This window comes from Pungitius pungitius, chromosome 3, assembly GCF_949316345.1.
Source record: "Pungitius pungitius chromosome 3, fPunPun2.1, whole genome shotgun sequence".
NCBI classification, from domain to species: domain Eukaryota; kingdom Metazoa; phylum Chordata; class Actinopteri; order Perciformes; family Gasterosteidae; genus Pungitius; species Pungitius pungitius.
Genome location: NC_084902.1, coordinates 22,136,480 through 22,152,161, shown reverse-complemented (window position 1 = coordinate 22,152,161; position 15,682 = coordinate 22,136,480). Strand labels below are relative to the sequence as shown.

At 42.6% G+C, this 15,682-nt stretch overlaps 2 protein-coding genes across 5 annotated transcripts; both read left to right on the top strand.

Annotated features, from left to right (window-relative positions):
• Nucleotides 1-1,477: 1,477 nt before the first annotated feature.
• cep70 (centrosomal protein 70) lies at nt 1,478-9,393 on the top strand. Of its 4 annotated transcripts, none has more exons than XM_037477844.2 (17): nt 1,478-1,629; nt 2,052-2,128; nt 2,495-2,591; nt 2,835-2,958; nt 4,179-4,359; nt 4,474-4,649; nt 4,983-5,042; nt 5,291-5,399; nt 5,480-5,568; nt 5,648-5,725; nt 6,067-6,154; nt 6,250-6,402; nt 6,803-6,949; nt 7,088-7,256; nt 7,351-7,459; nt 7,547-7,626; nt 7,791-9,393. In XM_037477844.2, exons 2-17 carry the CDS (start codon nt 2,120-2,122, stop codon nt 7,850-7,852), a joined length of 1,731 nt encoding a protein of 576 aa, XP_037333741.2. In that variant the 5' UTR covers nt 1,478-1,629; nt 2,052-2,119; the 3' UTR covers nt 7,853-9,393. The 4 variants fall into 4 exon arrangements, with proteins under 4 accessions (XP_037333741.2, XP_037333732.2, XP_037333747.2 ...); XM_037477835.2 differs by having other exon boundaries at nt 2,492-2,591; XM_037477850.2 differs by having other exon boundaries at nt 2,492-2,591; nt 5,312-5,399; nt 7,791-9,390.
• Nucleotides 9,394-10,247: 854 nt separating this feature from the next.
• LOC119219007 (ankyrin repeat domain-containing protein SOWAHC-like) lies at nt 10,248-15,328 on the top strand. The gene is made up of 2 exons (XM_037473865.2): nt 10,248-10,750; nt 11,012-15,328. Exons 1-2 carry the CDS (start codon nt 10,435-10,437, stop codon nt 12,154-12,156), a joined length of 1,461 nt encoding a protein of 486 aa, XP_037329762.2. The 5' UTR covers nt 10,248-10,434; the 3' UTR covers nt 12,157-15,328.
• The last annotated feature ends 354 nt before the right edge of the window (nt 15,329-15,682 follow it).

Genomic DNA, 15,682 nt, shown 5'->3' with positions numbered 1-15,682 from the left:
AAAAGTTTAAGGGAATTAGTACACGCGTCTACCACAAGGTGGCAGTATATGTATATGTATTGTGTAGATTTAATTCTACTTGTGTCTTTGTTAATTATCTCGGTTACTGGGACAGATGCATGTGAAGCTTTTATTCATTTCATTTGATATTTATAGTTCATTTGAAACCAGAGTTTTCTATATCATGTATTTTTAAGTTATGGAAGAGGGAGTTTGCCACAAGCCATGTGGGAGACACGGCAAACAAGTAGAAGAAAGTGCTTTGGTCAAAAGAGACCAAAATCGAACATTTTGTCCTCAATGCAAAACACTTTGTGTGTTGGAGACCCAACACTGCATGAATGCGTACAATGTTACCCTGAGCAAACCGTCCCAACATTGAAATATGGTAGCATCATTCTGTGGGGATGCTTCTCTTCAGCAGGTAGAGCAGGAAAACTAGTCTGAATTAGAAAGAAGGAAAGATGGATGGAGCCAAATACAGGGCAATCCTTGAAGAAAATATGATGTGGTCTGCAAAAGACTTGATACTGGTTTGGAGGTTCATATTCCAGCAGGACTATGACCATAAACATACAGCCAGAGCTGTAATGGAATGGTTTAAATCAGAACATTTAAAATTCCCGGACCTCAATCCAAATGAGAATCCCTGGCGAGATTTGGAAATTGCTGTTTACAGATTGACTACTGTATTAAGGCTTTGATCTACACTATAAGATTATATGTAAAGTGAATAAATTGATATCTGAGACCACTCAATAGAAGGAAATAAATTGTAACTCGTCAAATGTATTTATTCCTTTATTTTGCAGGGACAATGCACACTAATCAACAGTTGTACTGTAAGTGAGCCAGAGTTAGCCACATAGGCTAATTCCATCTGCTGTAACCAGCCAGATGCTTTCAAGGCAGCCTAAAAAAATCTCAAAAGGAAATGTAATTAAAATTCATAGACAAACGGACACAATGTAAACACAACACCACTACACAGCAAAAGAAAAAAAAAGTCAAAAGTGAAACATTTGAACATAAAGTAAAGTTTTAAAGCCATTGCTTCTCTGTCCTCATGAAGTAGAGGAGCTAGATGAAATCAAAGTTAATTTTAAGAACTCAGCAGTACCACAATTTGACACTGTATTTATTTAATCTTCAGTTAAACAAGCCAATAACCAATCGTCTGGATAGTGGCATTGTGGCATGTGACTAGTTTATAAAAGAGAAGGAAGTCTATTTAAAGAGGATGTATTCAGTCTTAGAAAGGATGGCAGAGTTTTGGGAAATAAAACCAATACTAACTATGGTAGTATGCGTCGTTTATATTATTTAATTGTTGTTAAAACCAATAAAAGAAATCATTTTTGTCAGTACAGGAGCACTAGCCAATCATAGCATAGAAGGGCGGTTGTAAGTGATACTAAGGGTGGAACTTAATGCCAATTGGTGAAAGTCCTGAACAGCCACATCCTGTTGGTTAAAAACGATTTCGTCACAGTGCCTTTTCTTTGAACGATAGAAGAGGCGTTTTGTGGCAAGTTGAATGAGTAGCCCGTAACTTCAGTTGCTGTAAACCAGCTGCTGCTGAGCGGTATCAGGGTACCCGGTCCCGGCAAACGGCAGCACCAACAATTGGTAACTTACCGAGTATCTAATGCCACAAACTATCACAGTCCGACAACAGTAACACACACAGCCTATATGATGTGTTAGCTGCCGAAGCTAACCGAGCTAACGTCAATAACGACTTCCGTTATGTTTTCTAAGTGGACGTAACAGTTGATGTAGAAAAGGTTCCCCCCCATCGCGGATATCAGTATATTGAATCAACATAATGTCAACGTAATGTCATTTAACGTTATATCCATTTGTTGACAAACTCCATTAAAAGTATGCCATTTAATTATGATTTTGAGAACGTCTCGCTGTGTTGGCTGCTTATATGCCGAATATGGCACGATTCCGTAATTGTATTCTTTTCTAAATGGTAGCTGTGTTTTGTCAGTAACCGCTCAGCATCGTAATATTGACCGATCTTTAACTGAATTCAATGCCAGAATTGCACCTGACTGAAGCTCCAACCAACACCGCGCATACTGTTTCTCTCCTGCAGTGGGGTGAAACGATGGAGCAGGTGAGTCAACACTAACGTATGTTATATTTTATATCACCAACGAGTGTTGTATGAGGAGCAATGGGTCGCCTTTCATTAACCGCTGTAGTGCCGGAGTGGCAGCTCCTCTGCTGGAGGAACCGCAGAAACCTGATCACTAGACAGGAGGCTCGGAAAGCTGCGCTAAGATTGAAGTAAGCGCGTGCTGCAGTCGAGGACATTTCAGCATGGACAGCGGGATAACTCCTTTTTTACAACCAAGAGATAAGACATTTGTTTATCTGTGGACTAGCAGGCAGTTCCAGGTAGCTGTGGAGCTCAGATCTCTCCAGCGGGTGCACGCTACTCTGTGATTTTTGCTCATTGATTGTGTCTGTATTTCAGCAGGAGCAGGTAGAATGGGATGATGTCAATAAACTTCTGCAGCATCATGGTTTTAAGCCCGTGCATTTTGCAGATCCTGGAGGGAACAAGAATATTTCAGGTAAGAGTCAATAATTCCAAATTCTTACCCAAGCATGTATTTCTAGGGATGATTTAATTGTTCCCGGATTTAATTAGGCTATAAATGCTTCATTGTGCAGTCTACTTAGTTTTTTTCTTCATAAGTCATCCAGTTTTGCTGTCATTAGTAAGATGATGGCCTTGGTGTGAGATGTTTGAAGATACTCTCTGAATACTCCTCATTAGATGAGCCTCTGTCACATGACTCTCCATGTGTCCTTAGATTTGATTGTGCTGGACAAGAAGTCGGCTGGTGAGATCCGGATGAGTCTGAAGACGATGCTCACCGACTCGGAGAGAAGACAGGCTCTAATCCAGGAGCTCATCAAGTGCAACAACCAACTCAAGTAAGTGTATCACTCCGTTCAGACATGTACATATTCATCGCATGATTAAAAAAAACATCAGAAGCAACAGTATTTTATTGGATTTTTTCATTTTTTTTCAATGACAAAAAACTTGAAAACAGAAGTTAACATTTTGAACAACTTGAATCTAGTTCTAGAATCCACTTCTCATCAATTTTACAAAAAAGTAGAGGCATAGAATCAAGATACATAGAAAATAGCATAATGTGCTCCTGGAATTTATGGAGCAATTTAGATTGAAGTAAAACAGGGTATACATGCCTGCAGTATGTATTACTGTGGGCGGTAGTGTGTGTATCTACTTAATAATGTATCTGCAGTGTGCATGGACCATCTGTCCTCCTGTCATCTAATCTCATCAGCATCAGATGAGCATCACAGAGGGACACCTGTCCTCCAGCTCGGTGAAGGTGTGATACTGCCCATAACTATTGTCTAGTCAAAAGAAGTACTGGAGTCATAAGATACATCAGATATATTTTTAAAAAAACATTCATATTTAAAGCTCTAAATCGGCTTCAAATCTCAATTCATGAAAATTGCTCACGTTCATTAAACCAATCGGCAAACTGAGTCTCTTCACATCATGGTCATTTATTGTTTATTTAACTAAAAGGTCCCTTTTGAGATGCAATGAGGAGTAATTTCTTTCGCAATCTAGTTCTAGAAACTGGAATAATATGTTGGTAAGCTGGATATGCTCTGTGAGCATTTATGCAGTAAAACATTTATAATAAAGGGAACATACGGGTTTGTCTCCATGAACATAAACTACTTTTTATGAGTTACAACTTGTGCAGAGGTTTAAATCTGCTACAAACCCCTGAAGAGCATGATAGGACCAGAGATGAAAACTCGGGCACGTACAGTATCCTGGTGAACACAAAAAGAGATTAGGACTAAGGTTAAGTAATAGGCAAAAAGTTAAAAAAGAAAATTCAATCAAAAATAAAAACTTAACCTTCAGAAAAAAGCCAACGACCTGTCATTAATCCAGATGTCAGTTATCTGTGAGAGGCAACTCTCTCTGGCTGAGAGCCACCTAGTGATGAACCCTAGTGAGTAAAGGTCATCCATTTGGTCCATTCAGAGACTAAAACCAATTTCAAGCTAAACTCAACAAATAAGGGGGGGTGAACCTATTTCCTGTGTGTTCTACCTCCACATTGTGGATGTATGATAAAGAGGTGTGTGTTTAGAGAGCAGGTTCACCAGCACACGGACCGGGCATCTCTGCAGTCCCAGAGGGTCTCGGAGCTGGAGGGGCTGCTGGACGTGGTGAGGACCAGAGTCCAGGACCTGGAAGACCGCTACCTCGGCGGGGCCGTCCAGCAGCACGACCACACACAACTACTGCAGCAGGAAAGGAAGGACGCACAGGTGGGTCAACAGGTGTCAATACATTTCACCTGTCGAAAGAATGATTCACTTTTTATGTATTTCTAATAGCTCATGTTGTCTGCTATCAGAGAGTGTGGTGTTTCATCCTTGTAGAAACAGTGTCAGCTCCTGGAACAGAAGCTGTCCACACAGAGGGAGGAAGCAGCTCAGCTCCAGAGAAAACTCTACTTTACCATCAGAGAACAAGAGCAGCGATTGGCTCGACAGAGTTACACCTTCCAGGACATCTGTAAAAGAGTGAGCCAGCAGCGCTCCCCAGCAGACCAGCAGTGAGAACATGGCCTTAAAACAGCACTTGTCCATAAGGAATTATTCTCTGTACAGCCTTGTAAGATATCATGGTATTGGTATCCACCCTTTTACAGCTGATGTCATCAAAATGATACAAAGCGTTGATCCCTCAGACATTCAGACTAGTTGGTGAGCTTTAACCAGCATAAACGTGCATCAGTCTGTACGTAGGATGAGCTAAAGGCTTTTAAAGGACCCCTACATGTCGCACCATGGCTCCAAAGGCTATTCCCCTCTGCTGGCTTACAAACTGTACTCAGTGGACACAAAGCGCTGTCTGTGAAGAGATGATCTGGTTCTCCTGTTTGCAGGGTGCTGGATGTGATCGACTTCTATGAGACCAAAATGACTCAGCTGCTGGACGAGCTCAGGTAAAGCAGGCCGAGAATATGAGCAACAGCATACTGCGTGTTCTCCTTATTACTTAGCGCTTTGATCCGGACATGTGTGGCAGCCTCTTCCAATAGTTGTATCCTGTCAAACAAATGCCTACATGTGTCAATAACTAGAATCCAGAGCAGGGGTCTCCAGGAAATATGCGGAGAGAGAGAGAGACACTACATATAATGTATCCCATGGTGGTTACTGTGCTAGGAAGCCTCTTCCTCTGCCTTATTAGAAGTGGTTCATTTCACCCCAGAGCTGTAAAAGGTCAACCGGAAGGATCTCAAGTGGCTCAACCTACAGGAACGAAGGAGCTGACTCCATCTTTCAAAACCATCCTTCAGGTGACCTGACAAGCGTTGGCTCATTCTCAGAGGTCCTCCCCTGAAGCAGAAGGTAATACTGCTCATGCATTTCTTCCAAGGCATACCAGGATCAACAAAATAGAAGCAATGTCCAGGTGGAAGAGTTAAAGAGGGAAGTGGAGCGCCTGAAGCAAGACTTGGAGAAAAGGTGTGTGTGTGTGGGTGTGTGTGTGTGTGTGTCCCTCTCACCTCATCAGTGAAAGCGCTGACTATGTTCTCCTGTGTAGGCCATCACTCAGAGACGTCAAGTTCTACAAACACAAACTTCGTCGTCTGGAGGGCTCAAACAAGTACAACAACACAAGGTGGGATCTCTAATCAATGTGTCCCTTCCCTAGCTCCACTCTCTCGTCCACATTTGGTCCGATCGTGTCTTTACAGCTTCAACGGCAGTTAAGGAGCAGTAGAAGTGTCCCAACGCTTTAGTAAGCGCGGTGGACAGGTCATCAACACAGAGCTTCTTGAGCCAAACCTCTTGAAAGGTTAGAGCCTTTTCACACTAGGGCCAGAGTACAAAGGACATTAATCAAGAGACCTGGCTTTTGCGCTCAAGAGTGCTGAGGTCCAGGGGAAAGGGCCATGATGTGTCCGGTTACCTATTATAATAAGAAGCCCAACACATGAACAGAACCAACCTTCTTCACAGAATACCAAAGAAGGAGAAGACGAGTGAGACGAGTGAGAACACCAGTGAGCAAACCGAAGAGGCCGGTCTCTGTTCCCGTTATCACCATGTAAACACGCTTTTTTTGTTCCTCACGGTCTGAATATCTCCTTTCTCCTCTGTACCTTAAGAACTAACGGTAATCTCTTTCGTCCTGAACCCCAGCTGTTGAAGGAGATCCGAGCTGCTGTAACGGATTCCAGTGCTCCATTTCAACTGCACAGGCAGAGACCCTCTTCTGTAGGTCTTGACCTGGCTGAGTTTCACAGTGTGCTCCCCACACTGGAGGCTTGGGCCCAGCAGCTCCGCCTCCTGAAGGTAAACACCACCTGTTGTGACTTCCTTGCCTGTCAGAACAAGGCCACCACCGTGGCCGCTTGCTTGTTTTGACACGTGAAATAAACCATAGAAAGTGCTGTTTGTTTTTGGTTATCATTTATTGTTTTTCCAACATAAATAGAAGACACGCATGTTCACTGTCTTAATTAACCTTGTCCTATGCTAAATGAACATGAATCATAAAATGTGTTCCCATAAATGATCGAATATATCTTTGCACGTCCTTGCACGGTTCAAAACTGTTTGCTATCGATTGTTCCTGAGCGGCCCTACACCCCCGCGTGCTGGAAGGTTAAAAACATCAATAACAAAATGGCTCCTCTGTCGCATGAGCACTCGATTGGACATGCATGTGATCGTTGGATGTGTATGTCGGTAGGATCTGCAAAGAGCTTTAAACAAGTTGACTGGCAGGCTGATGCCCTGGCAGCCATGTGATGGCGACCATACTGCTGCAGTGAAGGTGGAGGACATGCTGGCGCTGGTGGACAGCATGCTGGAGAACACCTCAGCCAAGGAGGACGAGGTACCATCCTGCACTAATACATAATTCTTGCTCATGGGTTTTGTAGGGTGTAGAATACGCTGTGTCAGTTCATTTAAGATCCCACGCTGTGTAGGTTTGAGATGACTTTCTGTGCTGTGGTGTATGTTCTGGTTCTAGGTGCTTAGGAGTCCCACTCGGCACACGCTGGGCTCCATGGTGTCTCACTTCCAGAAGCTGTTTGACGTGAGCTCCCTCAGCGGAGTGTACCCACGTATGAACGAAGTGTACAGCAGGTTGGGAGAGATGAGGAACACAATGACAAACCTGCGAGATGTTCTGCAGCTCGGTAAGCACCGGCCATGTGTGTGTGTGACACTCACTCACTCACTCACTCACTTCTGGACCGTAGTTATATGGTACTCCGTGGTTCTGTGTAACAGACAGCAGGGCTCCTCCTGCTGAGGTGGTCCACCGGGTGGACAGACTGGTCTCCTCCACCCAGCACAGCGCTGGATTCCAAAGTGTGCTGGGAGAAGATGATATTGACAGGTTCCCATCCGCTGAGCGCACACACGTTTTTTTTCTCTGTTGCGTTTCTGCTGGTCCACATTAAACCAAGCTGCTCTTGTTTTCCAGGATCATCCTCAAAGTGAAGCAGCATGATGAGTTCTTTCCTGCTTTCCATGCCCTCATTGTCGACATGTTACAGACTCTAGGTAAATATTACATTTACCTTCCCTATCAACAGGAAGATGAGACTTAGCATGTTCATGTGACAGCCTTCAGACAATAGAATATGATTCTGTGCCTTTGCCTCTAAGAATGCTGATGCAGGTTTTGTATGTGTGTGTGTGTGTGTGTGTGTGTGTGTGTGTTTCAGGAGTGAGTCACCTGGGTGACATCCTTCCAGCTGTGAAATCTCTGAAACCAACAGCACAGTGACAAGCGGCTTTGACTGACCTTATTGCTGTGTTTTGTGTGTGATTTATGAATAGCTAAAGATACACTGGATATGAAAATGTTCAGCTTTTCTAAGCACGCCAACCAACCTAATACAGCTAATAGGAACAAACCACTTTGGAGTGGAATCCTGACTTCCAATCAAATTAAATTTGTGGAGAATGATGAGCAGTGCTGGTCAGCATTCATTTATACAAGTATTTATTAGTATTTTAAAGTTAAACTTTTGTGAGGATAAACAGATTTGTGTGTTTATTAATCAATTAGAATGTTCTTTTAATTACAAGAAATCATGTGATTAATTTGGATTACAACAGAATACAGCCGATCATCGGGTCTGCAGAGAGAATCATTGGTTCCAGCCCCACCGTTCATCCTGGACGTGAACATCCAGAATCGGAAAACAGCAAAGATCAATTCAGACCTTCACCCTGTGGTCAGAAACTGCTCAGACTCTTCCCCTCTGGATGGCTCTGAGTTGCACCAAGTAAAAAAAAAAAAAAATCACAGACACAATACTGAACTTAAAGCAGAAGGAATCACATCTTTAAGCTAAAACGTCATCCGATAGTAATTCTGAAGGTCCCGGGACCTGTGAACTACAACAAAGAGACTGAGAACCAGGCTTTCAAAGGAGTTATAATCTAGTTTAATTTTAAAAGGCCTGAGTCATGAATAGCTTCTACTGCACTTCCTTGGACTCTGTCAAGGAATAGTATAAACATGACTTTGAGGAGTCGCTTCATTTAAGTTGACATTCATATCGGATTTGTTGAAATCTGCCGTTACTGATATGTGATGGTGATTTGTTTGATGTGGTGTTCGGATGACTAAATAAAAAGCACAAGCCTTTATAAATGTGCTCATGTTCAGAGTAAGATAATCAAACCGCAAAATACCCCCTTTAGTTTAATGCACTTATTGTAAATAGCTTTGGATAACATGTAAAGGACCCAGTCCAAGTACCCACAATAGAAATCAGTTGAAATCTGTTTGAAAATGATTATAGCTTAAACATTTAGTTCTAAATATAGTTGCCATTGTAATACAAAAACAATGAAGTGACTATGATGCATAGAATTAGAAACACCAAGAGATGCACACTGTGTGTTAGCACTACTTAAAATGCTTCATACAAGGCCCAGGTATGATTCATACTGTAGCACATTATGAACCTTACCTCAGAAAAGGGCTCAGGTACAGGTACTAACCTTGGACCCATATCAACCAGGTGCTCAACTAATAAAATCATAACTTTCTTCCTTGTTTTAATACACTTTCCCGTATTTTAAACGTCTTTTTGTTTTCGTCGCGCTTGTAATTGCGTACTTCTTGTTTTCTACAATCAAAATAAAAGGACAACGTGAAATTTATTGACAGCCGTAACTAACAAAATAAAAAATACATTTAAAACACTATGCACTCCCAGAGGTCTTCTACAGCAGTGTAAGTGTGTAGACCTCACGTGAACAGTATATAGACAATGTCATACTTATTCTACCCTTTGATTACAGTGTGTTTATTGTGTGGTCTTTCACTGCTTCCATGCATCCCTTAAAGCTCTGTAGTTATATGTTCAACCATCGGATACTAGCCCAGAGTTAAGCATATACATACATGTACATATAACATTGGGAGTAACATACAGCAGAGAGTGTGTACAGTGGAACTCCACGGCGTGTCAAACAGAAGGGGGGTTAGTGGCAAACTCACATTTTGTCTTGAGAAGAAAAACAAACCTTTGATGGCGATTAAAGAACTTCAGAATCAGAGATTCATTATTTAATTTTTTTAAGTTAATTTTATTGACAACCTTACTATTCTTCCAAGTGGGCAGTATGTGTAATGCGTTGAGCGGGCCAGTCTGACAGTAACTCCCAAGCCACTTTTCCCCCAGTCTGACTCTGCTTCGCATGCAATGCCAAGTGACACATAAAGCACCATGTCTGGTTACATTTTTTCATCCACTCAACGAGACAGTGTGTTGAAACTTTAGACTGGTGCTGTAAATCCACCTGGTTGACTTGTTCAGTCCTGTTGTGTGACCTGGAAACCAGTTCGTGTTTTCCAAAAACATACCGTTCAACCACTCACTTAAAATACAATAATTTTATAACTATACATAAGCACACGTTCACACTTATTTAACAACTAACAATTTGATCTGTTTAGGAACATGCGGCGTCACGTTATAAAATAAAACTGGTATACTTAATACAGACAAGACTAAACAATTTATTATAATTTCAAACTTCAAATTTCTAAGTTATTTCAAACATGATCTTGTTTGAAGGTGGACATGATGAAAGTACGTTTAACAGCCCAAAGCTGTTTTTAACCATGAACCCCCTGCAGAACAGATGGTACAGTCCGCGCGTGTCCGTTTCGTGCCCTCGGTTGCTAGGAGGCGGAGAATGCTAGAAATACATCGCAGTGAGGAGCTCTCGCTCACACCGCTCTACAGCGACACGTGATAATAGTTCCTCGGGTTTTTTGGTATCTGGTATAGGTTTTTGTTGTTCAGTCGCATCAACGGTTATTGAAACTAACGTTAGACGTTTACAATGGCGTCCGACTGCACTCAAGAGGCCGTTCTTGTTTTTCTGCGGGGGAAAGGTGGCAAAGCGACCAACGCGGATCTAATTGAGCATTTTAAGTTCGTGTTCCCGGAGGAGTCGCAGGAGAGAGCTGCGGTCCGTAAGACTTTTAAAAACTACGTGGACCACGTTGCTTTCGTAAAGACCGAGGGCGAAATCAAATATGTCTGCCTAAAGAAAAGATTCCGCGGTTCGGAGAGGCTCCATCCGGACGAGCTCCGTCCCCGTTATCCGGACGCTTCAGAAGGCACGAGTGACGCAGCGGAGTCCCGTGCCGCAGCAGGTGAGGCGCAACCACCTGACCCCAATTACGGAAGTGACGGCCAGGTGAGAGTTCCGCATGATCTCACCACCGCATCCACTTATGCGGGGCGAGCCGACGACACGAGCAAGGGTCCTCCACTGGTCTGTCGAGAGGAAGAAGTGGAGATGGGAAACAGAGAAAGCTTTAAAAGAGAAAGGGGAGAGTCCAAGAAGAAGCAGGTCGGACATGGGCCTGAATTACCAGAAATATATGTGACTAATGCTTCGCCTCTTCCTGCAGCGGGATCTTCGTTCAACATGCCGTGGCCTGTAAAAACCGGTACTACAGGACCAGTTCCGGCAGGTGGTGTGGGACTCAACCCCGGAAACAGACTTGTGGAGGCCGAGGCTCTTGCCCCAGAAAGCCAGGCGGAAGGAGAACACAGTAACGTGGCGGCCAGGAGCAGAGCTCCCTCCAGGCAGCCGGAGTCTGATGATGATGATGATGATGAGGGCGACGAAGGGCAGTCGGACACATGTAGTCTCTCTGGGAGCGAAGGACTCTGCAGCCCCAAAGGCAGCCTCATCGCGGCCATGATGAACAGCTCCCCCCAGCTGAGGAGGAGCGTGGTGACACAAGGCTCGGTGCACCTGTCACCCAGGACCGACGGCGACTCGGTCTCCCTGGTCTCCTCCTGCCCAGACGACGAGAGGACCCCGGTGGCTCTGGACCCGCTGGAACACGAGTGGATGATGTGTGCCTTGGACGGTGAGTGGGGCAGGATGCACCCCCTCCTCACCACGGAGCCCAGTCTGATCCTGAGGAAGGACTTTGTCACCGGATTCACCTGCTTGCACTGGGCGGCCAAGCGAGGCAAGCCCGAGCTGATGGCGCTGATCTTCAATTTCGCCAAACAGAACGACACCCCCGTCAGCGCCGACGTTCGGTCAAACTCCGGCTACACGCCTCTGCACGTCGCCGCCATGCACAACCACATGGAGGTGGTTAAGCTCCTGGTTGGGGCCTACAGTGCAGACGTGGAGATCAGGGACTACAGCGGGAGGAAGGCCTGCCAGTATCTCACTGACAATGTGAGCGTGGATATCCAGGACATAATAGGAGCATACGAGCACACCGACCCAAATGACACAAGCCACGAGGCCGGAGGCCGCTGGAGGTTCTCCAAGGCTCTCCAGTCCAACCTGAAGCCCCTCAGACTCCTCAACCCCAATGACGACGGTGATTCGGTGGACGGGGAGGTCCGACCCTCAGAGAAGGTCCTCAGGAGGAAATCCTCCTTCATCAGGATGAAACCCGAACTGCAGCGGCTGCGCTTAAGGACATCGCAGATTGTCCACAGGATGTCGTTCCGTGAGGCAGAGGAGTCAGGGGCCTCTGGGAAAGGTTCCCTTAAGTCCAGACCCAAGACCCACTTCTTTGGCTGAGATCAGTGTGGTTATAGAGCACAACGTCTCCAGGAATATGGCAGAGGACCATTTTTATATTCCACTTCCATTGCTACTAGACTGAATGTTTTGAAGCTGGTTTATTAACAGGGTAAAGCTGATAATGTTATTGATAATATCCAGCATCTTATAATTTAGTGGTCCAAATAATCGACAATCCTCAAAAAGCTAGTGGAGGTCCCATAAGACATTCATAAATGTCATGATCAGGAATCCCTATTAATTACAGCAGATGTGCCAGGTTGTATGAAAAGGTTATTTTTACGGGATGGTTTGAGCCTCTAATACTTCTAGAAAAGATGCCTCAAGTTTCTTTTCCAAGCAGAGCAGAAACTCTACATAGTGATGCAATGATTTTGTAATAACTTGTAAGTTGTTTATAGTATTATATAAGTTATAAAACTAAGGAGTCTTTATCCTCACACAGCTGACTCTAAAGCCTCAGGGCTCAATGTCTGTAATCTGCGGGCAGGTTTACCCGAGTCACATGGTCTCAGCGGATGTGAGCCAGGCCTCCTGGTCTCGCCTACTTTTACCTTTCATAATTTTATCTTCAAGAGGAAATTGGACTTTTAAAGTATGCCTCCTGAAACACTTAAGTTCTCTGGAGCTTTACACATAGTACACTACAAAGTTTTATAATTGTTTAATAATAATTGCACATTGGGTCGGTGTAGGGAACCAGACACACACATATATATTGTGTGTATATAAAAACAACACATCAGAGAGAGTGTCTATATACTGTTTGTGTGGTATGAGATCCTGTAACTGCACACTGCTGATTACTGTTTTCTAGAACCTGACTGGGCTGGACATGTAAATGTACTTCATTAACAAAAAGTAGGGCTGGGCTGTATACACTGTTGCCAACTAAACTTCCAGGTAAGTTGCTAGAGGCAGGTCGATTTGTCGCTAAATGATGTTGTGATGTCATTGCGTATAACTTCATTACATAATGACGTAAAACTGCGTCATTACGTAGAATACAAAATAACTGGCTCAAATTGACTGTCCTTCTCAGCATAAAATTTAGTTTAGATTTGTTTGTTCATTATCACAATTGAACAATTACATGTAATTTCCTATTAATTAGTAAACCTATACATTCTGAACAATTATAGTTGTAAGCAGCCTATATGTCGTTAGTTAACATGCTGCCAAAATGATCAACAATTATAGGTACAAGCTAATAATAAGGTATATATGCTATTTGATTGAACAAGCAACTTAAATTCAAATAATGATGTGGGTACTAAGCATCTCGTTCTAGCTGTCTCCAGGCTGCAGCTTGGTGTTAAAGTCACTTACAATGTACTTTTGTGTAATTTGTGTATTGAGATGGAGTTATGGTTATAACCTTGTAAAAACAATTATTACCCAAAATGAATGCTCTTTAACAGGGTAAAACACTAGGACACAACAGTTTGTGACAGATAAACAATTTTTTATTGCCACTGGTGGCACTAACACTAGCTGCCACAACAGCTAACAAGCTAACTAACAAGCAGGGAACAGCTGTTTATTTGTCTGGCGGGCCCTTTCGGCTACAAAAGATGTTTTTACTCTAAAAAAAAAAGCATACCATGATTAACCGTGATACTGCCAGAATCAGACAAAACTGAAATATAAAATTTTGGCCATACCGCCCAGCCATAGCAAAAACTTTGAAATTTGAAACATTGAAGAGTAACAGCATAGTTTCAATCAATCAATCAACTCTTTATTACAGACTCACGGTCCAGATAGTACAAAAAATATATATATAAATATAAATATATAATTAAAATTACAAACAGGGTCACAAGCTGAGTACCTAGACCTACAAAGGCTGCATGAACAAACAGCTGTACCAATGTCTCCACAGCTGGGACTGGTAGCTTGTAGTGCTAAACTTTATATTTGACAAAGCAGGGATAGTGACATTTTCAGAAACGTTAACCCGGCAGATACATTTATACATACGGTTTCTTAGTACACCTTTGAAAATGTTAACTCCCGCAGTGACGCACTGGCACTACACCATCTAGGCCTCTTAAGCAATATTCGCATGGTATCATTATAAGCTATTTGGAGTCCCTGCAGACTTGCCTTTTTAGAATTGAACCACAATTGTGCAGTGTAGAGTGGTGTACAATAAGCTCTAAACAGAGACATCTTCACTCCATCTGTACACATACCAAATTTGCGCAAAAGAATGTTAGCTTGTGCATACATGTTACGACATTGCCTATAAATATCATCATCAGTCATCCGTTCTGTAATAAAATGTCCAAGATATTTCACCTTATCACAGGCAACAAGGTAATTATCAGACAATTTAAAATTAGGGAATTTTATAACTGTGTCCTCTTTTGTTCTACAAATATAGTCTAGAGTACATATAGATTACAAATAGCAGTCTTACTGGCATTGTATTTTATATCATGTTCCACACCATAGACAGTACGTGTATTAAGTAGCTGCTGGAGACCAGCACTGCTTGGGCTAAAAATCACAATATCATCTGCATACATAATATGATTCATTAAGGCATTACCGATCATGCACCCAGTATTACAGGCTTTCAACTGCTTGGAGAGATCATTAATATATAAATTAAAAAGGAGTGGGGACAAAATCCCTCCTTGTCGGACACCATTGGTGACCCCAAATGGGGCTGAGAAACTTTGGCCCCATTTCACTTGCATTGTCTGGTGGGCATACCAGTAGGCCAGAATTCTCACAATGTGTTCGGGGGCACCTCTTTGGCTCAATTAAAAAAAAAAATTCCATGATTAACACGATCAAAAGCTTTTGAGGCTTGTCTGCATTTTATCTGGGATGAGTTTCTGCCAGGTTGGGACACTAGACTAGACACTACTAGATATTTATTACTGTGTAAGGGTATGAATCATACATGAGCCCTTTTCTCAGGTAAGATTTTTAATGTGTTACAGGATGAATTATACCAGGGCCTTGTTGTATGAAGCATATTAAGTAGTCCTAATACTTGCATCTCTATGTGCTCAAGTTCTACAGGAACTCAATCCAAACTTTATCACCTATGAATCTATGCATTATAATAATTCATTTATTTTTTTGTGTGTAACACTGGCACCTGTGATCTTTTTAATTACTTTTTTAATTAATTAAATAATGAATTATTTAATTCTTTGCACATTTAAATTTTTCTTAAATTTGCTCTTAAAATTGTATTTGTACATTGTAATAACTAACATGACATAAACAGTGGCGTTTAAAGAACAAAGTCCATTGACTCTTTCATCAACATCTTGAGTAAAATGCCTGCCTGTGTTGGTGTAACATCAACACTTACCAGAGTTATTTGCCGTAGTGTTCATTTTGTATATCTATGGGTCATATTAGGCAGCACAGTGGTGTGGTGGTTAGTACTGTCGCCTCACAGCACGAGGTTCTTGGGTTTGGCTCGACCCCGTGTTTGCATTTGTTAATTCTCAGTAATTCTTAATTGCTGATAGGTGTGTGAATGATTGTTTGTCTC